Consider the following 24,712-nt stretch of genomic DNA (forward strand, 5'->3'; position numbering starts at 1 on the left):
TTTACACAGAGAAAGCTCATAAGATGTTGGCCCTCTTTATCAATGAAAGAGACATGCACAGCTGTAGCTCTTTCCCCCCTACTTCACCCCCCCATCAGGTAACAGTTGTTTATACTGGGCTTAATAATAAAAGTGTTTGAAGTATGAAAGTAGGATTTAAGTGACTACAAGTGAAAACTGGACAGATCAAAATGAGCTACTAAGCCAAAATAAACAAAACACACCAATTATGCCTAATATACTAAGAAACTTGTTAAATACAACTTCTTACCCTAACAGTAGTTCCAATCATCTTTTTCAGAAGCAAGGCAGCCTCCTAGCTTGGACCCAATCCTTCTCCCTGTTCCAGCTTATGTGTTTGTATTAGGCATCTTGGGTGGTAAATGGGGGGTCATCTGGCACATCTCCATTCCCCTATTGTTTGGTTTCCCATATTTGTGTTCAGTTCAAATTTTTCTCATCTTGAGTGGAAAAGTACCAGATCCAAAATAGGTTCCAGCACCAGGTGGCCTGGTCCAACCACAGTTTAGGCTTACAAGAAAAAAAGTCATTCAAATATTGTTGTTTTGTGTATTAAGCCATTATGTTTCCAGAATACCACTAATGGTCCTCATTAGCACATGTAGAATTATGAACAGATTCACACTTCATATTTCTAATGTCACCTACAAGAATGATATCTGCACAGAAATAGAAAATACACATTCAGTGGGTTTCAACTTTAAAAAATTTGTCACGTGATGCATTTTGCTTAAAGTGACTTTGCGTTGTGCATAGTCATAGTCATAAGCCAATTTTCATAAAGCAGGGAGGCCATGACACACATAGTAACGTAACAAAACAGCTGAAAAACATGAAGCAAAGAATTATTTCTCCTGCTGATGTGGGCTGGTGAGTTTATAGGCAGAATTTAATTAGCCAATCTGAATTTAACTAAGACACTGGGATTCAGGACACTCATCTTATGAAAAATGAAATGATATTTGAAAATGACAACATAAAGTCCGGAAAACAGCTTTGTGCCTCATGTAAATGAATGATGCACAGAAACAATTAAAAAGCAATTAGGTTGTCATGGAAAGTATAATTTTATTCTGAACCATACAACTTCCCATTCAATTTTTCTCAGCATATTTGCTGACTATGTTGTCAAAATTTTTTTTTCTTCATTTTCTATTAACTTGTATGCATCCTTTGTGCCAATTTAATCGTTCGTTTAAAGATTCCTTAGGGCGAAGTTTCTCTTCCTCCTCTATTAGTGTGTATATTTCATATCTCACTCATGCAGACTGGTTGTTTGTCTCACTGTTAGTGGGTGAAAGCAACTCTCCTATTGAGGGAATCCTTTTAGAGCCGTTTCTTTTTGATGCTGTCGAGGTTTCAGTGTGACAGCTAACATTTCTTCTCCCCTGATGCAGCTTGCCCCAGCCTGGCATGGTCAGAAACCTCCCAGTAGAGCAACACTTTCCTTTTCATGCATCCTTCAACCACAGGTTGATCATCCAAATATTTCTGATGAGTATTTCTGCAAATTTCTGCACCCCCAAAACCACCACTTAGAAGGGCTGATGGTTCATCCTCTAGTGGCAGGAAGAGTTTGCACTCCCTGGGGCTAGGGAGGCTGCGAGCACTCCAAGCAGATCAGAGAGGGTGTGCCTTGACACTCAGTCATGCTTTATCAGTGCACAGCTGAGTCCTTGCCGAGGGAGATGGTGGCGGACAGACAACAGGATAGTCTGCACTTTCCACCTTGCTTCAGAGTTGTGCGGTAAACAGCAGCATATTTCCTCTGTGTGCAGGATTTGGCGGCAGGATTTGTGTGAGTCTGGAGCATTTGTGCCACATTCAGTGTTAGCAGCTGCAGCACCCTGTTACCTCTTTGTCTCTGAGGGACATAGCTCCTAGCAGGGACTCCAAGCAAGGGGCACTAAGCACTTTGATTGTGCAGTCAGTAAGATGCTGTGACTGATGCAATGCCATCACTGTAGCACATAAGGACAGGTGAGGTCTAATTCAGGTTTCTGGTGGAAATCAGCCAGGCAGTGTGGCACTGGATTCTGAAATGACAGGTGTTTCTTATAATTGGAATGATTAAAAGACGTGCAGAACTGCTTCGTTTCTAGGTCTGGAAGAGGGGACTGAGACCCCCCCCAGGCAGCCACAAAGAACATATCTGGTATAAGGCTAGTACTGATTTCCCTCTCATCTATGTTTTTCTGCCTCAGTCAGTGGGTCCCTTCCTCTATCTTTCCCATGCTTTTTACATGAGCAAGTCTCTCCTGTGTCTCATGTGCAGGTTGAACGCCACAGAGCAGTATGGTTTCAGTCATCTTCTCTTTCGTTGTTACTGCCTGTTTACTCAGTACAATAACATTGAACAAACTTGGCATTACATAATGTGTTTAACTGTTGGATAAACATTTATCCAGTTAGAAGTCTATGTTGTTGTCACCGGTAACAGTACAAGACAGTTCCTGCAAGTCGATTCTAAACATTTCAGACTTTTTGCCAGATTTTGCTCTTTGGAAGTGGGTGAGTACTTCACTTTGGATCAATTATAAGGAAGTTTTTAAAAGTTCTTCCTCTTATGAATTTTGCTGCATGTGTTTTCAGTGAGAAGTTTAAAAATGTTATTGCTTGACACTTCTGCTGGCCTCGGTGAGGAGCTGTGTCCTTCAGAAGCATGGCCAGAGTTTATTATGCAGTGCCTGGCAAACTGGCCATTGCTGCTCCTCACAGAATATCGTCACGTTACTAAACATATTGCTGTACCAAGTAGCTTTCTGGCTAGCTGTTAATTTATGCAAGACTGTTAGTGTTTTCTACAGAATAATGTGTTTTGCTTCCTATTTGTAATCACTAACATTGTGGCTTTGCGTTGTCTGTTGCTTTCTAAGATTACATTTAGCCAAAAGGAATGCTTAGTGTGACTGTACTGTAAAGTATGCTCATGTATTTGCAAGAGCTTAGCAATGCCAGTGCTTTTGAGTATACACTGCAATTGAAACATTATCAACTACGGTATGTTTTTTTTAATGTGCATATTAATACCCATGAATGGTGCCACTTTCGAAACTAGAATTTCAATGCACGAGGAATGCAGAATCAGGTCCTGAATTGCCTATTCACCAATGAGAATAAAAGGCTTCTAGAGAGTTTTACAGCCAAGGTTTAAACAGCTATTTGTTTCAGATTTTTCAGAGTAATATTTTTCTTCTGCCACTGTGCTTCATTCCCCTTCTATCTTTGTTTACTAGTCTTTATTAGTCTCTCTGTGATGCTGTCCCAAGGGTCTAGGATTTACCTGGCACTGCTCTAGCAATCCCAAGGGTGGCACATGACTATGACCAGTTTTATCCAGCAGACATAAATGCATTAAAAAGTGCATCATCTGTGGCTAGTCCTCTCTTCCCTTTCTAATTCCTTCCTTCTACCCCAGAAGTGGAATTGTTTTCTTGTGCCCGTTGAATCCCTTGATAGATTGCTAGGCATTTCCATTCTGATTTTCAACTGTAAAACACAATCAGATTGTTATCTACAAATGTCACCATCTTCCATTATAAATTCAGAGCATGCTTTGGCTTGGCCTGCAGATATAATGGAGAGACACATCTCCTAGGACTGGAAGGGACCTTTGGAGGTCATCTAGTCCAATCTCCTGCCCTCTTGGCCCGACCAAGCACCATACCTGACTTCAATTTGCCCCAATCCCTAAATGGCCTCCTCAAGGATTGAACTCACAACCCTGACGTTTGTTTGTTTGTTTAAGAAATAAAGAAAGAAAGAGAAAGTCAAAAGAAAATACTATCTCTCACACACAATTTCTTCCCTAAGGAAGAGAGATAGAATGGCCTAGGACATTAGTAACACTACTTATTGCACTCCTGGAAGATGCACTAAAATAATACAGAGATGAGGGCAGTATAGGAATCTGTTTAAATAGAATATCTGTTACTTAATTCTGCTTTCCATTAATATCTTGTGAAATGCTGAAAGAACAATATCATTCTAATAAGTATACATTGACTTATTGGAGTCATTGTGACTCTAGACATGTATGGGGACCCAGAGGAACAGCAAACACTGATCACATTTACCTCAGAAAAAAGATAGGATTCCAAAATCTTCCCCATTTGGCCTGTTTTTGTGCTCACTTACATGAGTGTCTCCACAAAACAAAAAAGCAGTCCAGTAGCACTTTAAAGACTAAAAAAATAATTTATTAGGTGATGAGCTTTCGTGGGACAGACCCACTTCTTCAGATCATAGCCCTACCAGAACAGACTCAATATTGGGATTTGTAACATGAAACAATGCCTCTGTTGCTAAACCTTTTTACAAGTGCCATCTTTGCTTCAGGTTCAGCTGTGTTTATCTGTGGTTTTGTCATGGTCTTACATTCTTCTTGACTGCAGACCTGAAATACTTGTGAATACATGGCTCATTGAGTAGTTACCAGGACTTACTTTTCATTTACATGACAGCAGCTTAATTCCTGCTTTGGCGATGAATGCAAAATGTCAGTTTATGAGTCTTCCCCCCTTAAACACTCTCATACTTTACAAGCAAAACCAATGAGGTAGTGGTGACAGTTTTCAGGGACAGCTGGAGAGTGTAATAGGTGCTCTTCAATGCTATTTGTTTTCTGGTTGAAGTGAAGCAGAACAGTTGCCCTTCACTTGTTCCTCAACACAACCAGATTATGCATTTGTAACAATATTTTACCAGCTCAAAATAAGAGGCACATGAATCTGTTTTCTTAATTAAGAAAATGCATTATAATGTCCAGTTATTTCATATTTATCATATAAAGATATTTTATTTTGAAACCACATGGCATTTGTGTGTGTTCTGATGTATAATTTTTCAGATGGTCCACAAAGACTAGCTTGAGCACAGAATAACCTGAAAGGACCCATTATGGCTTGTGCAGCTGTGCAGTATTTCCTGAAAACCCAAAGCTGTAAGTTCCTGTGGACCTCCTTGACTGCATCCTTCCAGTTCTCTAAAACAGGTTACAGGGTGTTGGCCCCTCAGAATTTTTCAGACTATGAATCCTTAAAACAACAGTACAAACCACAGGTGCCAGAGTACTTCAATTTTGCAAAGGATGTACTGGATAAATGGACTGAAATGGAAAAGGTAACACTTCTTTAACTTCCTTGTGCTAAGATTTTTGTGTTGCGTATCTGAGGAAAAACATAATTGGCAAGAAAAAGTGATATTACCTTCTGGCTTCAGATAGGTAACCTCATTTGATAGAGGCAATGCATTTGGTGTATAGGACTGTTAGGAATTCCCATGTTCTTTTGGGCTCACTTCTGATGTTCTTGCTCACTTGAAAAGCCTCACTGAATGCAGAGACTGTGAGCCTGAGTAACAGAGGGAAGAGGGTCTTGTGATCTTAGCTCTGCCACTGTCTTCCTGTCTGAGTTTGAGTAAATCAGTCACTGATTTGTGAAGATGCCTCCTATTCACTAGGAGAGTTTCTCCTGTTGGCATAGGCACTTCACTCCCTAGCTACATTGACATTAGAGGGCTTTTTTGAAAAAGGGGGGTCTTTTTCAAAAAAACCTTGGCGCAGCTACACACAAAATGTGTTCTTTCGATATTAAGTTGGAAGAACACGGCACTGTTTCTGGTGGCCCTCTGCCTCTCCCAGATGAGGAAAAGAGCCTTTTTTGAAAGATTCTTTAAAAAAAAAAAAAGTGCAGACACTCCAGGGGCCTTTTTTTGAAAGAAGAGTCCTCCATGGTGCTGGCCAGCGGGAGCTGGGAGGCGCCCTGGCCATCACAATCAGAACTCTATGCTCTCTGCCTCCTGCCACCTTTAAAGGCGCAGGAAGCCCCGGAAATCCTGTGGCAGGAAGCTGAGAGGAAGGAAGCAGGCCAATGACGCACAGTATGCACCCACACCCTCCCAGCTATGCCACGGTGTCTCCCCAGGCCATGGCAGTGACCCAGCAGCCCTGCAACACCCCAGGGCACTCCAGGGAGCAGGCAGAGGGGTCCCAAGAGTGCCCCTGGGCCACCAAATGCAGGGCCCTGCCCTGGACAGAGCCTGAGCTGCAGGAATGACGAGGCCATCCTCAGGGAGCCCACCAGCAAGAGACGGAATGCCCCTGCCTATCCCGGGCTTTCCACCGGCTTGGTGGCATGTGAACACCCCATCTGGACGCTGGAGCAGGTCCGCTCCAAAGTAAAAGAACTGCAGCAGGGGTACATCAGGGCCAGGGATGCAGACAGGAGGTCCAGAAAGGACCCTCCACCTGCCCCTATTATAAGCAGCTCCACATCCTCCTCAGGGCTGTGGACAGCTTCCCATCCCCCTGCACCCTCTGGGGTCTGCAGGCTCTCTGGGGTGGGGCTGACTTCAGGGGCTGCTCACAGCCTCCAACAGCCCCCCCCAACAGGATGTCCAGCTGGGCAGCCAGGCAACAGGGGCAGCTTCAAGTGCCCTGCCACAGCCTATCTTGGGGGAGCCAGGCTCCATGAGGCTGCCTCCACTCTAGCTGTGCCCCTGCAATCTGCAGGCTGTGTTGGGTGAGGCTAGGGTCTGGAGGATTTTCCCTCTTCCAGCTGCCCCTCCACAGCTTACAGGCTGTCTAAGGGGGGAGCCAGGCTCTGGGGGGGCAGCCCCCTCTCCATCTGCCCTCCACCATGGTCTTCAGGCTGTCTGGGCAGGGCCAGGCACTGGGGAGGCTGCCCTCTTTCCAGCTGCATCCTGCCACCCCCGCAGCTTGCAGGCTGTCTTTGGGGGGGTGAGGTTTCAGGGGCTGTGGCTGGCCTCCAGCACCCTCTCTCATGGTCTGCCTGCTGCCCCTCTCCCGCAGCAACCCCCCCCGCCATGGCCTGTAAACATTCCATAGTATGCGGGAGCAGATGCTGGATTTGGGGTAGAGGAGCTATTTACCCAGTATTTGTGGCAGTTAAGATTGCAAAGTCCCAGCTCTGCTGACCTCTCTCTTGCTGCTGCTGCTGCAGCTGCTCCCATTGGCCACTCAGTTATCTCCTCCCTGTACCCACCCCTTTCCCCTCTCCATTTCCATGTTCTGGGAAACAGCCCCATTCCCAGTGTAACGCTGACAGATCTGAGGTTGCCAGCACCAGGGATAGAACCTGCAAGAATAGGGTTTAAAGCCCTGCACTCTACCACATGAGCGAAAGGCCAGCTAGCTCTGAGCTAAGGCTATAGAGCAGGGACTTCACTCACCCCAGATGAGGTCTCAGTGCCTCTGAGTACTACGCCAGCATTTCTCAGCGTCCACGCACCACCTAACCATGACCTTGGTTAAAGTTAGGGTGAGAGGAAGCTGCAAACCAAATTGTGTGGTCATAGCTCATATGGTTTAGGAGGAGTTCTAGAACAAATGGACATGCACAAGCACAGACAGACACATGCACTCCAAAATATGTAGAGAGATTTAGCTATCCAACATCCAACACACAATAACCTCTGCTGACAATTAAACTCAGAGTAGTTTAGATTTGCATTTTCACAAGTAGGTTTTGATTTTTGGATATTTAGGATTTTGAACCTTTGGTCTAATCCAACAAGTGCTGACTACTCCCTGCTGCAGTTGAAGTGTGAGCTGTGGGTACTCTACCCATCTGAAACCCAGGCTGTAAGTATCAGTCTGGGTACAAACCCCCAGACACCGAGGCAGCCAAAATTACAGGCCACTCTGAAAAATGTAAGCATGGCCAGAGCCAAAGTGACCCACAGGTTTCTGTATTGGCCACTGTGCAACATTTTCTCCTTATCTAACGTGTTAGCTTCAGGAATGCACATGATTTCTATACATGATCCTAAATCTGGCATGTCATCCTGGCTCCATTGAAGTCAAAGGTGAAACTCTACAGACCTCAGCAAGGCCAAGATTTCCACCTTTGTGTATAAGTAATGAACATTCTGCTGTCTTGGAAATATGGACTTGAGGGATGGTTACATGCATATCAAGCTAAGCACTTACAACGTGCCATGTTGTTCATTAGGAAGGAAAGAGGCCTACAAGACCAGCCCTGTGGTGGGTAAACGACAAAGGCAATGAGGTGAGGTGGAACTTTGAGGAGCTTGGATTCTGCTCCAGAAAAGTGGCCAATGTGCTGTCTGAGGTATGTGGTCTGCAGAAAGGAGACAGAGTTATGCTGATTCTACCACGGATACCAGAATGGTGGCTAATGAATGTAGCTTGTATGCGAACAGGTTAGTAAAATAGGAATTACAAAATAATCAATAATCAGCATTTAATTAGGTCAAAACTACAAACACCTCCACGGTGAAAAACATCAATGCTCTACTGCTAAATGCTTAAATTAAATGCTTGTAACATCAAGATCTGTCTTCAGTTGTACTACTGGATTTTTCAGGCAAACTTCTGCTGTTAACAAAAGCCTGCTTCCTCATGTGCCTGTATCAGTGTCCCCTTCTTTTGCTCATGACAAACTGCAAATATCCTCCAAATACCTGCTCACAAAAGCAATAGCGCACGTTTACATTTGTATGTGTGGCCAAGTTTTTGTCAATGGGATATTTTAAGTATTTGGGCTTTTCTATGCCTGAATGTTTGATAAAACACAAAGTATGTCAATGCCTCACAGACAATAATAAATAATCCTCACAACACCCCTGTGAGGCAGAGAAGCTTTATCCATATTTTGCAGATGGGGAAGTGAGGGACAGAGTTCAATTATTTTTAGTGGGAGGCCTGGATACTTTGAAAATCAGGCCCTAAATTATCTGCATAAGGTGTCAGAGGAAATCTATGGTAGAACTGAGACTTGGTTGCCTGACTCCCAAGTCCAGACCTTTATCCACTTGTCTGTGCTCCCTCTCTGGTATGGCCAGTTGTTTACCTAATCATCTGTGTTTCTATATATGAGCATATAGACACGGGCAATTTGTGGAATTGGGTTTGAAGTTTTCTCCATGACAAATTGGCTCCTACAGTAAAATAGGCAAGACAGCTGATGGAGAGTGGGAATGGAAAAAAGAAACTGTTTAAAGGAAGAAAGTGTAGCTATCAAAATCTTAAACAACATAATCAATTGACCCTTATTAATAAATATTTAACCACTCATTCTTATAAGTATGTCATTTCCATATGAGGGAATTTTTTCTGTTACTTGTTTCTCTTATACCACCACACTAAAGACATTTTGTGTGGTAGTCTGCTAATTAGTATTGAGCCTAATTTATAATTCACTCTGGGTGCGTCTACACTAGCCGTCTACTTCGAAGTAGCCGGCACAATGTCGAAATAGCACGCGTCACGTCTACACGCGCCATGTGCTATTTTGACACTGAAATCAATGTTAGGCAGTGAGACGTTGAAATCGCTATTCCCATCCGAAGCGAAGTAGGGCATGTGTAGACGATCCGCGTCCTGCTACTTCGAAATAGCGGGGTCCTCCATGGTGGTCATCAGCTGAGGGGTTGAGAGATGCCCTGTCCAGCCCTTGTGGGGCTCTATGGTCACCGTGTGCAGCAGCCCTTAGCCCAGGGCTTCTGGCTGCTGCTGCTGCAGCTGGGGGTCCATGGTGCATGCACAGGATCTGCAACTGGTTGTTGGCTCTGTGGATCTTGTGTTGTGCAGGGCAAGTGTGTCTGGGAGGGGCCCTTTAAGGGAGCGGCTTGGGGCTTTGTTGGCCCCTTATTTCGATGGGGAGCGTTTGTGTGTGTGGACGCTCCGCATTTCCTTCCGGGGCAGCTCCTTTCGATGTTTCCCATAGCTTCTTCGATGTTGAACATCGATGGCACCAGCCCTGGAGGACGTGTAGATGATACGCGTCGAAGTAGCCTATTTTGATGTCCTTACTTCGAAATAGGCTACTTCGACATAGTGTGCTAGTGTAGACGTAGCCTCTGTGAAAAAGCAATATACGTACAAACACAGAGCCAAATCCTGTTCACTTACTCACACACATAACTTCTGAAGCTCGTGGATTTACTAATAAGAGTGAGGTGAGAAGAATTTAGTTCCATAGATATGTACAATCCTGCTACAAAATTTTAAACTTGACTCCTCCTTTAGGAACTATCCTTATTCCTGGGACAACACAGTTGACAACAAAAGATATACTCCATAGATTACAAACATCGAAGGCAAAGTGTATTATCACTGATGATGTTTTGGCACCCGCAGTAGATTCCATTGTGTCTGAATGCCAGGCTTTGAAATTCAAGCTAATTGTGTCCGAGGCTCCCAGGAAAGGATGGCTGAACTTTAAAGACCTGTTTATGTGAGTAGCTGCCATGTCAAAGTGCTGCAGTAACATGAAAGAAAAGCCTGGTGGTTGGGTTGTTGATAATATGTATGAATGGAGAGTACTGTGAAACATTTCCATCTCTTTAGGGTGGCGGGCAGGGGCAGGTAGCGACACTGGAAAAGAAAAACCAGTGAGCACATGATTCTGTTTTGTTTCTGCTAGGAACCAAAAACAGACCAGTGCCTGTTCTGTTTATATTTAGTATGTACAAACTAGTATTTTTCACATGTTCAGGCCATATTTCCCTAGCAGTGGAGTACCCCCCATGGAGGACATAAACATTGGCAATGGTATCAAAACAAAAAGTAGTCAAGTAGCACTTTAAAGACTAGCAAAGTAGTTTATTAGGTGAGCTTTCGTGGGACAGACCCGCTTCTTCTGAAGAAGTGGGTCTGTCCCACGAAAGCTCACCTAATAAACTACTTTGCTAGTCTTTAAAGTGCTACTTGACTACTTTTTGTTTTGATAGTGTATAGACTAGCACGGCTTACTCTCTGTTACTATTGGCAATGGTAGTTTCCCTATGCTCCCTTGCTAACACATTGAGGCTAAAATGGGGAGCATGATTAGTTTTATTTTCTGAAAGGGACGGGACTCAACTTTTAAAAGCTTAGGGAATGCTATGTTGAGATAAACATATTTGGAAAAGAGGCGATTGAGGGGCGATATGATAGAGGTATATAAAATCATGAATGGTGTGGAGAAAGTGAATATAGAAAAATTATTTACCTTTTCCCATAATACAAGAACTAGGGGACACCAAATGAAATTGATGGGTAGTAGGTTCAAAACTAATAAAAGGAAATTTTTCTTCACACAGCGCACAGTCAACCTGTGGAACTCCTTGCCCGAGGAGGCTGTGAAGGCCAGGACTCTATTAGGGTTTAAAAAAGAGCTTGATAAATTTTTGCAGGTCAGGTCCATAAATGGCTATTAGCCAGGGATAAAGTATGGTGCCCTAGCCTTCATAACAAGGGCAGGAGATGGATGGCAGGAGATAAATCACTTGTCTTCTGTTCTCCTCTCTGGGGCACCTGGCATTGGCCACCGTCGGCAGATGGGATGCTGGGCTTGATGGACCTTTGGTCTGACCCAGTATGGCCATTCTTATGTTCTTATGTTCTATGTTGAGATAACACGGGTTCCATGAGCCTAGTTCACAAAGGTTTGAATCTACTGATCAAAGGCTCACACTCAGTTTTTTCATAGACCAATGCTCTCCCTGGTGTAGCTCACTTGCCCCTCTTCCCCAGCTCAGCTGTGGTTACTGATAGTCTTGGTGGGTGGAGCCAAGGTGCTGTCCCACTTATTTCCCTGGCGTATGGCCGGGTAACTACTGAGCCCTAATGGTAGGAGTGTGATCCACAGCTTGAGGACACATAATCATGATGTGCTAAAAATAGAGCATAGCCACTGAGGCACAAGCAGTGAAAAGGGCTAACCATGCCAAATAAGTGCCCATCAGAAACCTTAGATGTACTCAGGGCAGCTAGCCTAAAATTCTGTTATTAGTATGCACAGAACTGGGAATCACATCCGTAGCTCCACATGTAGACATCCCTTTTAGTTGAGTACTATCACAAGATTGTCTTCTAATATAAAATTTTTAAATACAGATGGCAAGAGAAAAGGGGAAAAGTGAAATGTAAAGTTTGTAATTTGTATTTTTTTAGGATAGATTTCATGTCATCTGGCCTGCTAATATGCAGCTAAGTTCTGTGTATTATGCTTGATAGGTATTCACATTTTTCTAAAGATTAATTGGGGAAAAAGCTACTCCCTTTAGTGCAGATAAGCACTATGTCTTGTAACTTAACAGCAGCGGTTTTATTTAAACATCATCTGGGATCCGTAAATTACATTTTATTACTTACTTTATTCACCATCTTGTATTTTTTTAAAGAAATGCTAATGTTGATCACAAATGTGTGACCACAAGGAGTCAAGATCCAATGACCATCTTTTTTACCAGTGGAACCACAGGGTCTCCAAAAATGACTGAACATTCCCACAGTGGTTATGGCATTGGACTGACTGTAAATGGAAGGTATGGATCGTCATTGTTTTAAACCGTGGGGGTATTTCTTCAAAATGGTTACACTGCAGAAATGAAGGAAGCATAGCATTTCACTAATAGCTCTGCTTCAATAGCTTACAAAATAGCAAAGTTCAGTTTAAGTCCTGACAAGATTGTTGTTCCAGGAGCAGTGTTGCATGTAAACTGAGTGCTTGGGCAACCACATCGGAGAGATACAGGTGCCTTGCAGCCGACGAGCAGATTGCTCACAGTGCCCACATCCAGCAAGCAGGATATGTTTCTACTAGTGGCACATATTTGCACGTCTCAGTTCACATAACAAAATATATTCTACACATGGATGGAAAAATTCAAGGGAACATTGTCCAAGACACAAGAATCAATTTGAGTATATACACTACCCAGTTATGGTTACACTGAATAAGAACACTGGTGTGTAGTAGCTCTTGTATTAAAAAAATCCAACACTATCTATTAAGGGGAGGAACCAAACTCTTCTACTGTATCCTCAAAGAAGATGTAGATGATTTATAAAGCATCTGTAAAGAGCTTTATAAAGAGAGAAACTTCATGGTTTTATATGGTTCATAAAGGCCTGGATTTATCACAGCATATGAGAAATTCATTCAATATGTCTCACAAAACCAAAATAACTTTGTTTGTGAAAGCTCCAAAGATTGCAAAGCCTACACTGATTCATGGGATATTTTATCTTGGGAAAATAACTTTGATACTATTGTACATTCCACTGTGACTGGCAAGTTATTATAGATAAGAGAACTCCAAATAAAAGGTCAGTAAAATGACAAGCTCTTACCCCCTGAAAAACAAACTAAACTAAACCCCCTACAATTTCACAAATACTGATTCAGAATGCTCTGTCTTGAAACATCATAAGCCTCTGTATTGGTATAAATTTTTTCATGAAAATTGCAAAGCTAATCAATCTGTAATAATGACAGCAGCTGGCAAGGGATGTGAAGAGTAACCAGAAGGGTTTCTACAGGCATGTGAACAATAAACAGGTTATCAGAGAAGGTGTGGGGCCATTACTGGCTTAGGGAGGTAACCTAGTGACAGATGATGCAGGAAAAGCTGAAGTACTCAATGCTTTTTTTGCCTCAGTCTCCATGGACAAAGTCAACGTCCACATGACGGTCCTAGACAATGCAGTATGGGAAGGTGGAGGGCAGCCATCTGTGGGGAAGGAACAAGTTCTGAGCTATTTAGAAAAACTATATGTGCACAAGTCCATGGGTCTGGATTTAATGCACCCCAGAGTACTGAGGGAATTGGCAGAGGTCATTGCTGAACCTTTGGCCATTATCCTTGAAGACTCTTGGAGATCAGGGGAGATACCGGATGACTGGAAGAAGGCAAATGTGGTGCCCATCTTTAAAAAAGGAAAGAAGGACAATCCAGGGAACTATAGATCCGTCAGCTTTACCTCAATCCTGGGAAAATAATGGAGGGAATCCTCAAGGAATCCGTTTTGGAGCACTTGGAAGAGGGGAAAGTGATCAAAAGTAGCCAACAGGGATTCACAAGGGGCAAGTCCTGCCTGACCAATCTGATTAGCTTCTATGACAAGGTAACAAGCTCTGTGGACATGGGGAAGTCAGTGGATGTGATATACCTTGACTTCAGCAAGGCTTTTGATACCGTCTCCCACAACATTCTTGTCCGTAAGTTAAGGAAATATGGACTGGATCTTTGGACTATACGATGGATAGAAAGCTGGCTTGATGGTCGGGCCCAACGGGCAGTGGTCAATGGCTCAATATCTGGATGGCGGTCTGTTTCAAGTGGAGTGCCGCAAGGCTCGGTTCTGGTGCTGGTGTTATTCAACATCTTTATTAATGACCTGGATGAGGGACTGGATTACACCCTCAGCAAGTTTGCGGATGACACAAAACTAGGGGGAGAGGTAGATTCGTTGGAGGGTAGAGAGAGAATCCGGAGGGACCTGGATAAATTGGAGGACTGGGCCAAAAGAAATCTGATGTGGTTCAATAAGGAGAAGTGCAGAGTCCTGTGCCTGGGGCGGAAGAATCCCAAGCATGGTTACAGGCTAGGGACTGACTGGCTCAGCAGCAGTACGATGGAAAGGGACTTAGGGGTATGGTGGATGAAAGGCTGGATAAGAGTGAACAGTGTGCCCTTGTAGCCAAGAAGGCTAACAGCATACTAGGGTGCATTAGGAGGAACATTTCGAGCAGATCTAGAGAAGTTGTTATTCCTCTTTATTCGGCACTGGTGAGGCCACGTCTGGAATATTGTGTCCAATTTTGGGCCCCCCCAGTATAAAAAGGATGTGGATTTGCTGGAGCAGGTTCAGCGAAGGGCAACAAAAATGATTAAGGGTCTGGAGCACAAGACCTATGAGGATAGGCTGAGGGATTTGGGCTTGTTTAGCTTACAGAAGAGAAGACAGAGGTGATTTAATAGCAGCCTTCAACTTCCTGAAGGGGAACTCTAAATAGGAGGGTGAGAAACTGTTCTCAGTGGTGTCAGATAGCAGAACAAGGAATAACGGTCTGAAGTTGAAGAGGGAGAGGTGTAAGTTAGATATTAGGAAAAACTACTTCACCAGGCGGGTAGTGAAGCATTGGAATGCGTTGCCTAGAGAGGTGGTGGTTTCTCCATCCCTTGAGGTTTTTAAGTCCCGGCTGGACAAGGTCCTGGCTGGGATGACTTAGTGGGGGTTGATCCTGCTTGACGCAGGGGGCTGGACTAGATGACCTCCTGAGGTCCCTTGCAGCCCTATGATTCTATGACACAGTAGCCATGTTCAGTGGCTCACTCTTGGTTGGGGTTTCAGCTGTTCACTAATCTCAGTTAACACAAGGCTGTGACTGTTTCATCCCAGTAATATTTTTGCTGTTATCATTTTTGTCTTTATTCTATTTAAAAATGTTCACAGATGTTTCTTTCTCAGGTACTGGCTGGATTTAACCTCAGCTGACATACTCTGGAATACATCAGACACAGGCTGGGCAAAATCAGCTTGGAGTAGTATTTTTGCACCGTGGATTCAGGGAGCATGTGTATTTGTTCATAGTATGCCACGTTTTGACCCAATCACTGTTCTAGATGTAAGTGACAAGAACAATGGCATTTTCCTAACAGCATGGTTCTCCTCCTTTGGGCTGTTGCCCAGATGTTCACCTCTCCTGTTGTACAGCAGACAGCATGCTGTCTGGCTGCTGCCCCTCACCAAAGAGATCACCAACCACATTTCAGTAGTGATATATATTTATATAGGTCGTGATTCAACAAGTTGCTTAAGCACCTGTTTATCTTTCATTAGGTGCTTGAATCACATTGGCATCAAAAGGATTTAAGTATGTGCTTATGTGCGTTGCTGAGCAAACATTATAGTTAGGGCTCCGATTTGTGGTTTTCACCAGTAAACACAGATAAAACACCCTCAATAGAAAGAAAAAGAAAGAAAGAAAGAAAGCTTAGCAGTGTTTATGCAGCGAACACCAGAAAAATCCTGGAAATGCTTACTTATATATGAGGGTTTATCTGCATGGAGTAGTCATGTGTACTGTGGGGATGAAAGCAGGCTAACATATTATGCATTAATGGGTCTGTTTAGACTCTGCTGGTGCCCACTAACAGGTCCTTAGTGCAAGTTAAAATAGTGCTGTTTGAAAGAGTACTATGTTGTTATGGGAGGGGTGGAAGGCTGCATCCTCGTTGAGGATGGGAGGTCCTGAGGGGTGTCAAAACTTTCCTTGGGGTGGAGGGGGTGGGAGACTGGGCTGTTGCAGAAGGACCTCACCCTGCATTAGGCACTCCTGTCCCACAGGGCTGGGCCTAGCCCTCTCTTCTGTGCATTGCAAGCTGGTGCACACAAAGCCACAGTGCCGTTCAGGTTTGACTCAGACACCCCTCCATCATGACAAGATTGCCAGGTGGACTTGAGAAAGGAGCGCAGCAGCCTCACAGGCCAGGTTCAAATGCCACTCACTCCAATTTGGCCTATATCCTCCTGATATATTGGTGGGACAAATGGGCCAAAGCTGAGTGGCACTGAGACACTGTGACCCAGGTTACAATGCCCAAAGCAGGGAGTGGGGCCCAGCCTGAAGGACAGACGTTGCAGGAGCTATTGTTTCAGAGTAAGTGCACTGCTTTTTAAAGTGTTGTGTTATTTTGCATTTGAAACAATAAGGGGCTTCAACACTCATTAATGTATAGAATATACATTACTCATTACAATAGATACAAGAACCCCCCAAAATGCTGATATTTGGACCGCTACAAAAAATCAGTTAAAAATAAGCCCTGAAAAATAAAATTACTAATCCCCCAACACAAAAGTCCTAGTTACAGTACACGATCCTGCAAATATTCACTGTTCATCATAAAGTGAAGCTTTCACGCACAAGCATTTAACTGTAAAGAAATGATTTGAAACAGAGAGAATGCAAACCCATCTGAGACAAGATGCTTCAGATGTGGCACTAACTATAAAATGCATTGCTTTCAAACAAAAGAAAAAGCTATTTAAAGATGAAAAAGTATTCATGATTTCAACACTAGAGCCGCACCTACACTAGCCCTTTCCTTTCGGAAGGGGCACGGTAATGAGCGAGGTTGGAAGATGCTAATGAGACACTGCCATGAACATTAGCATAATGGTGGCCACAGCGATTTGAAAGTGCTGCTTTCAAAATGCACACCACCTGTGTAGATGGGGGTCTTTCGAAAGGACCCCCCAGTCTTTGAAAGCCCTTTATTCCTAAAACCAAATAGGAATAAGGGGCTTTCAAAGACTGGGGGGTCCTTTCGAAAGGCCCCCGTCTACATGGGTGGCACATGCTTCAAAAGTAGCACTTTCAAATTCCTGCGACTGCAATTATGCTAGTGAGGCACTGTGTATTCATGGCAGTACCTCATGAGCATCTTCTGACCTTGCTCATTACCATGCCCCTTCCAAAAGGAAGGGTCTAGTGTAGATGTAGCTTAGGTGCGTTTTCAAGGCTTGTCAGCATTATGGTCATGTACTTCATAAATTGGTTGGAGCTATTACATTAGTAAATACATAAATATCTACATTTAGTTTTTCTTGGGAGTCAAATGAATGCGGGCAACATTGTTACCTTTGGTTGCAACTTTCTGACAGTTTTCTTATTCCAAATTCTCTAGACTCTGTCCAGATTTCCTATCACAACTTTCTGTTCTGCTCCGACTGCTTATCGAATGCTTGTGCAGCATGACCTGACCAGGTAAAATATAACCAAACTATTTCATGCTAGCAGATGTATATAGCGTTGCTTGGGTCCTTGTGGGAGCTCAGGATGGCGGCGGGGGGTGGGGGAGGTCAGGATTGGGTGTGGGGAGCGGTTCAGGGCAGTGGCAGCTGGAGTCTGTGGATGGCAGGGTGGCAGCAGGGCCAGGGTGGGAAGTAGGCCCTTGGCAGCAGGGGCTACATTGCCTGGCCCTGGCTGGTGGCTTGTCTCTGAGGGTCCAGCTCAGTGTTACCCTGCTGGCAGTTCCTCCCAGGGGAGGGGGCAGAATGTAGTGGTGGGGGCTCTGTTGGCAGACCCCAGCCAACAGCTGCTTCCCAGGGGATCAGTGGGTGGTGGGGGCTCCCTGACACAGGTGTGGAGCATGGGCTGAGGAGAGGAGTGGTTTTGGCTGAGGCTTTGGGACAGAGGGGACACTTGCCCACTGCCATTGGCCTGCAATATGCAGAGCCCCAACTGGCCACACTCATACTGGTGTGGCCGCCCCCCTGTGGTCACTTTGCAGTGTAACTGTCCCTGTGCTTCCTGCCTCCTGTGGTCACTGTGGAGTATAACTGTCCTTGCTATCAGACACGCCCCCTTTCTGTTTAATGAGGAACAATCAGATTCCAGGCATATCCCATTGTGCTGGTGCAACCAAATCCACACCAAGCTTTAAGCTATGATAAGGGGAAGCTGCACACCAAATTTTGTGGTCCTAGCTCTTTTCTTTTAGGAGTTCTTGAACGAACAAACTCACAAATGGACGGACAGACAGATAGATGCATATTTCTAAAACATACAGCAGATTAGATCATCACATTTTACCAAAACAGTGTGCCAAATTCTGCTTTTAGTTTGGTTAAGTTACTCAAGGTTTCCAATAGAACAACAGACTAGAAGTTTCTCGATATTTTGAATTTTACGTTGTAGAAATAAAGTTAGAGTACCATAATATGAGACATGGAGATAATATAATTTGAAAAGCATTTTGGCAGCTCTGACAGTACTTTGAGTTTTAGTATTGGAAATACACCTTTATAATCAGGTCTTCAAATCTTAAATTGTGATTTGTAGTCCTAGTTCACAGGTAGACTACTAGTTGAGCAATTAAAATATTTTCCCCCCATTCCTGGTATGCCTGGAATACAATAAATACAACAAGAGTATGTTTGTATGAAGTCAGTTTGGCTGTGTCTACGGCCGTTTCTATACAGGCCACTTCCTTTGGAAGTGGTATGCTAATACAGGGAGTGAAAGATGCTAATGAGGTGTGGATGCAAACTCCCCGTGCCTCATTAGCATAACATCACATGATCTGGTTACCAGAAGACGTTCTGGACTCCAAAACGCCATGCAGAAGCGTGACCTCTGGGGGGGGTGGGGGGGGGTGTCTTCTGGAGGGAAGTCCTCCTTGCGGAGGCCCCTTCCTCCCAAAAATTTTTGGGAAGAAGGGGCCTCCGGAAGAAGGACTTCCTTCCTGAAGCCCCCCCAGCAGCTGCGCTTCTACACGGAGTTTTGGAGTCCAGAAGAACATCTTCAGGACTCCAAATCATGTGACATTATGTTAATGAGGCATGGGGAATTTGCATCCGCGCCTCATGAGCATCTTTCGCTCCCTGTATTAGCATGCCATTTCCGAAGGAAGTGGCCTGTGTAGAAACGGCCTACCTGTGTCAGATCTTCCAGAAGCCGTCTTCAGGAAGATCATCTCCTGAAAGAAAGAGTCTACACACAAAGCGGCATCCAAAAGAGCTGCCTGGTCTTCCGGAAGATCACATCCACACATGCGTGGATGCTTTTCTGGAAGAACAGGGCAGGAAACGGCTCAGATGGGCTGTGTCTACACGTGCCCCAAACTTCGAAATGGCCATGCAAATGGCCATTTCGAAGTTTACTAATGAAGCGCTGAAATGCATATTCAGCGCTTCATTAGCATGCGGGCGGCAGCCGCGCTTCGAAATTGACGCTCCTTGCCGCTGCGCGGCGCGTCCAGACGGGGCTCCTTTTTGAAAGGACCCCGCCTACTTCGAAGTCCCCTTATTCCCATGAGCTCATGGGAATAAGGGGACTTCGAAGTAGGCAGCATCCTTTCAAAAAGGAGCCCCGTCTGGACGCGCCGCGCGGCGGCAAGGAGCGTCAATTTCGAAGCGCGGCTGCCGCCCGCATGCTAATGAAGCGCTGAATATGCATTTCAGCGCTTCATTAGTAAACTTCGAAATGGCCATTTGCATGGCCATTTCGAAGTTTGGGGCACGTGTAGACACAGCCATGGAGTCGTAAGGCAGGAGAGCACTTCCAGGGCACCGGCCAAGCAGCCTGTTAAAGGGCCCACCCCAAACAGTCCCTCCCTGCACTAGCTGCTGAGGCCCATTGTGCAGCTCCCAGCATAGCTCACTGTCCCACTGCTCTTGCAAAAGCCCATGTGCTGGCCATGGACCCCAAGATCCCTCAGCAGTGCAGACTCACCCTGAGGGTGCTGGGGAGCCTCCTGGCCACCCCACTCAGCCTGCTGCATGAATGCAGCATGAACACTGGGGGCTCTGACCCACCCCTGGCCCTGCCGGGCTTCCAACAGCCTGTCTCCCATGTCTGGACCCATGCTACCAGCAGCGACTGGTGGGACCGGGTGGTCATGACACAGTGGGACAACGAATGGTGGCAGCGGAACCTGTGCATGGCAAAGGGCACATTCCGCAGATGCGGTCAGTTCTCCCAGTGGAGAAGCGTCTAATCATCGCTATCTGGAAGTTGGCCACCCCAGGTAGCTACCGCTCCATGGGGAAGCAATTCGGGGTGGGCAAGTCTACCATGGAGGCTGGCGTACTGGAGGTAAGCCACATTCCAGGCCTCAGCCTGGCTTGCGGAGTGGGGTTGGGGGGTGTTGGGCAACAGGGACCCCAGGGACATGTAGGGGGGCCTGGATATAGGGGCTGGAGCGCCCACCACAGGGGGACCCCAATATCCCACCCATAAACAAGTGCACTTCTGGAGGGGCACCCTGCCGGGGGGGGGGCATAGGGAGGAAGGTATGGGGGGGAGGGGGCAGCCAGGGATGGGGTCGGGGTACCCCGGGCACACTGACGAGCGTGCATGCTCTCTGTCCCCTGCAGGCCATGAGAGCTATCAACAACGTGCTCATGCAGCGGCTCGTGAGCCTGCAGGACCTCGAAATAGCTGTAGCAGACTTCACGGAGCTCGGCTTCCTCCAGTGTTTTGGGACATTGGATGGCACCCACATCCCCATCAGGGCCCTGGCCCCCCGCACTTGCTAATACGTCAACCACAAGGGATACCACTTGATTGTGCTCCAGGCAGTGGTGGATGCTCGGGGCTGGTTCACCGACGTCTATGTTGGCTGGCCCAGCCAGGCACACGATGCCCGTATCTTTCGGAACTCCTCCCTGTGCCACTGGATGGAGGTGGGCACATACGTCGCTCAACGGGACCTCATCATCAGTGACGTTGCTATCCCGCTGTGCCTGGTAGCCAACCCAGCATACCCTCTTCAGCTGTGGCTGCAGTGCCCCTACACAAGGCACTTGACCCCATCCCAGAAGCTCTTCAATGCCCGGCAGGGATGCGCCTGATACACAGTGGAGTGTGCCTTCGGGCCCCTAAAGGCATGGTTAAGATGCCTCCTCACACACCTTGATGTGGGGACGAAGAATTTCCTGCAGCTCACGGCCGCCTGTTGTGCTTTCCAGAACCTCACTGAGGTGTGTGAAGGGGCACAGCACCAGGGCGGGCTGGCCTGTATGAGCAGCCACCTCCGCCCCCCAACCAGCAGCTCCACCAGGACGGGGTCCGCATCCAGGAGGCTCACTGGGAGGCCTTCACCCATGGGGACCTCTGAGCTGGGCCCCCAACACAGGTACCCCTCTAACCCCAATGAACCGCGACACCGGGGTGCTAAACAAAGCTGTATTATGTAGATATCCAACTAGAGTACTGTGTATACATAAACAATAAAAAAAAGTGCTTTGACATAAAGCAAAGGAGTTGGGTCAACTATTTACAAGGGTGGGGTGTCTGGGCAGTGGGGGGGGGCATAATAACTGGGTGCAGAAGGGGAGGGGAGGGGAGGGGCCCCTACTTGAGAGATGGGTGGAGGGCCATGAGCCCCAGCGCCCAAAGCTGCCTCTCCTGCCCCAGGTACTTGGTCTCTGTCGGGGCCCCAATGGAGTGGGGAGCACAGGGAGGTGGTGGTGGGTAGCCAGTGGCACAGCCTCGGTGGGGCGGGCGGCAGGGGGATGGTTCCTAGGGTGGGGGGGCTCACTATGGTGCCCATTGTAGCCAAGAGCCAGGCCCCCAGGTCTTGAAGGGCTGCTGTGGGAAGACCCCAGGGAAGGAAAGCAGCTAGGGCCTCAGGGCAGGGATGGCTTGGGTCTCGGGGGGAGAGCGAGGGGGGTTGAGAGGAGGGGGGGTTAGGGGTGCAAGCAGGGGGAGGGAGGAGGGGGCAGCGGGGGGATAGTGGGGAGTGCCATGAGGGGCCCACACATGGGGCAGAACATCTCCACCACTTCTCCCCATGTGTCCCAGCACCACCGGAGGTCCTCTGCCTCCAGGGCCAGGCGCCTCTCCATATCATTTTGATGATGGAGGGCAGCCACATATGCTGCTGCCTCCTCCACCAGGCTCCGGCAGCAGACTCTCTGTGCCTGCCAGGCTGTGACCATGCACATGGGTCGTGCCCCACCTGAGGGACTACCAGCACCTCTGGCTCGCATGCTGCCAGCTGGCCCCAGGCTCCTCCGGTGCCTCTCTTGTCCCCAGGATGGAGCTGCTGTAAGGGTGCAAGGGTGGGGAAGAGGGGATTAGGGCCCCAGCCAAGCCCCATGTGGCAGTCCTCTGGTCCCCCGGGCACCTCCGCCTGGGCTGGACCCAGGAGGCCCTTGTACCGCAGGCCACAGCCCTGGCACAGTGGCCCGGGCAGTCCCTCACCTCAGGGATGCTGCCACCTGTGAAGAGACCCGCCTGGGGAATGGGGCACCGGACGAGAGGGATGCAGTCGGGCACAGAGGGCTCCGTGCCTGGGGCACAGGGAGGCTGGGTGTGGCTGTGCATCCTGGGTTCCCCCCTGTGCAGACCTATGTGTGCAGGGGCTTTGGGGGGGGGGGGGGGCGGCTGCAGGATGCCCTGCAGCTTGCCTGCGGCCCCATGGTGCACTCTAGTGTGGGGCATTGGGGAAGTGGGGGGGGGTCTGTGTGTGCCCCCACCAGGGGATGCCACGTGCTACATGCTTACCTGGCATGACCTCATATAGGTCCAGGGATGCCCAGCAGGACATGGCCTGGCTGCTTGGCCCCTGAGGCCAGGGCTATTACCAGGGACCCCTAGGGGGAGGAGTCATCCAAGGGTCCCTGGGGCTGGCTGGTGGTCTCACCCTCCTCCCCAGCCTCTTTGGAGGAGCTGCCGTTTTCCCCATCTGGTGCAGTGGGAGGGTTTGTGGCTGCCGTGTCCACAAGGTGGTGAGGTGTCATTGGCCACCAGGATGTCCTGCAGCTCCCTATAATAGGGACACCTTGCTGCACCATCCCTGGAGCAACATCTGCTGTCCCTGGCCCATACACATCCTTGGGAGAGTTCCTTGATCTTGCACTGGACCAGGTCTGCAGTCTGGGCAGGATGGCAACGGGCAGCCAGGGCTGTGGCAAGTTGGGTGCAGGCAGAGGCATTTTGCCGGTGCCCTGACGTGTCCCTCAGGACATCTTCCTCACACCAGAGTGCAAGGAGGTCTTGCAGCTCTGGCTCTGTCCAGGTAGGGGCTCTCTTCTTATAGGGCTGCTCTCCCTCCACGCTGCCATAATCTGACTCCCCCAGGCTGCTCTGTGGGGCACGGGGGGGAGGGGCGGGGCTGGCTACTGGCCATCCAATTGTTGGCTGTTGAGTCTGTGGTTGCTGTAGGCTGGGTCCTGCAGCCAGCATGTGCTTCCAGCCTCACAGCCCCTGCTTCCTGCTCTGGGGTTTGTAGGTCCTTGCAGATTTAACTGCTCCTGGAAGCAGGCACCATAGAGTCACCAGGCGCTTGCTAGATTGTCTCCTGGCTCCAGCGTGGAGCCACCATGGTGGATAACTTCTTCCCGAAGAAGTGGTCCATGAGTGTGTCCACACGTGCTTTCTTCTGGAATAATCTTCCGGAAGGAGGCATTATTCCCCTTATGAAAATGGTGTTAGGGATATGAAAGAAGTGGTGTTTTCTTCTGGATTTCTTCCAGAAGAGCACCTTACACATGTGGATATTCCCCAGATCTTCTGGAAGAAGCTTGTGTCCTTCCAGATCTGACACATGTAGACACAGCCTCTGAGTATAGTGTACAAAGCTGGGTGATTCCAGTAATGCCACTATTGCATAAATAAGCTTTCAAAAATATCATTAGGGCTGACAGTCAAGACTCTTCTGTATGTTAAAATCCAATTGAAAGCTTAGGGTAAGAAAGACTATTTTACTTTTAACATCTTGTAAAATACTGAACTTGCACTTTTACATGTATTCTTTCACAATATGCCAAATTTATCTTCTGTTTAACTCCATGTAATTACATTAAAACAAACTGGGATCAACAAATACCTTTCACATATATTCTGTGGAAAGGAAACACGCTAAAGGGAATTCTGATCATGTAGGTGATTCCGCACAGGTGCTACATCTATACAGAGACCTCCTGACCTCAGAAGCTGTGTGTGGGTACAGGGGTCAGTGCACACAGAGCTTGAGAGTAGTCAGTGTAGCTCTGCATAGGCAGAGGAGTCTGCTTACGTGGAGTCACTTGCAAGACTAACAACAGGAATGCCTTTTCATGCAGCCAACATTTTGCCCTTGGCACTCATTGCCACAATATATCATTGAGGCCAAGAGGTGAAAAAAGACTTTATATTGCTATAGATATGAGAGAAACTGTGGATATAGTAATGAGGCTTTAAAAACACACACAAATGAAAAACAAGTTCTGAAAGGATATAAACCCTCATACTTCAGGGCAATAAGCCAACACAGCAAACCAAGTCATCTACAATCTGATCTGCCCTTTCCCCAATTCCTTTGCAGAAGCAACTCTTTTTGACACACTTCTACTGGAAGAGTAGACATAAAAATCGAGTCTGCCCTTTATATCCATTTCCTTACTGTGGCAGTTTTAACCCCTTTAAAATCTGACTCTCCTTTT

General features: G+C 46.9%; 1 protein-coding gene across 5 annotated transcripts in view; it reads left to right on the forward strand.

Annotated features, from left to right (window-relative positions):
• The first annotated feature begins 1,240 nt into the window (after window positions 1-1,240).
• The window catches only part of ACSM3 (acyl-CoA synthetase medium chain family member 3), a 33,743-nt gene continuing 10,271 nt past the window's right edge, over window positions 1,241-24,712 (forward strand). Inside the window, exons 1-8 of one of the 5 annotated variants that reach the window (XM_075010202.1) lie at window positions 1,763-1,819; window positions 2,462-2,532; window positions 4,871-5,142; window positions 7,995-8,205; window positions 10,034-10,241; window positions 12,172-12,315; window positions 15,245-15,401; window positions 17,467-17,546. In XM_075010202.1, coding sequence (XP_074866303.1) covers window positions 4,921-5,142; window positions 7,995-8,205; window positions 10,034-10,241; window positions 12,172-12,315; window positions 15,245-15,401; window positions 17,467-17,546 — 1,022 coding nt within the window. In that variant the 5' untranslated portion in view covers window positions 1,763-1,819; window positions 2,462-2,532; window positions 4,871-4,920. Of the gene's footprint in view, window positions 2,533-4,870; window positions 5,143-7,994; window positions 8,206-10,033; window positions 10,242-12,171; window positions 12,316-15,244; window positions 15,402-17,466; window positions 17,547-24,712 lie in introns of those variants that run through there. The other 4 variants (XR_012647689.1, XR_012647688.1, XM_075010203.1 and 1 more) reach the window with 4 other exon arrangements.

The sequence above is a fragment of the Carettochelys insculpta genome, chromosome 16 (assembly GCF_033958435.1).
Source record: "Carettochelys insculpta isolate YL-2023 chromosome 16, ASM3395843v1, whole genome shotgun sequence".
NCBI classification, from domain to species: Eukaryota; Metazoa; Chordata; order Testudines; family Carettochelyidae; genus Carettochelys; species Carettochelys insculpta.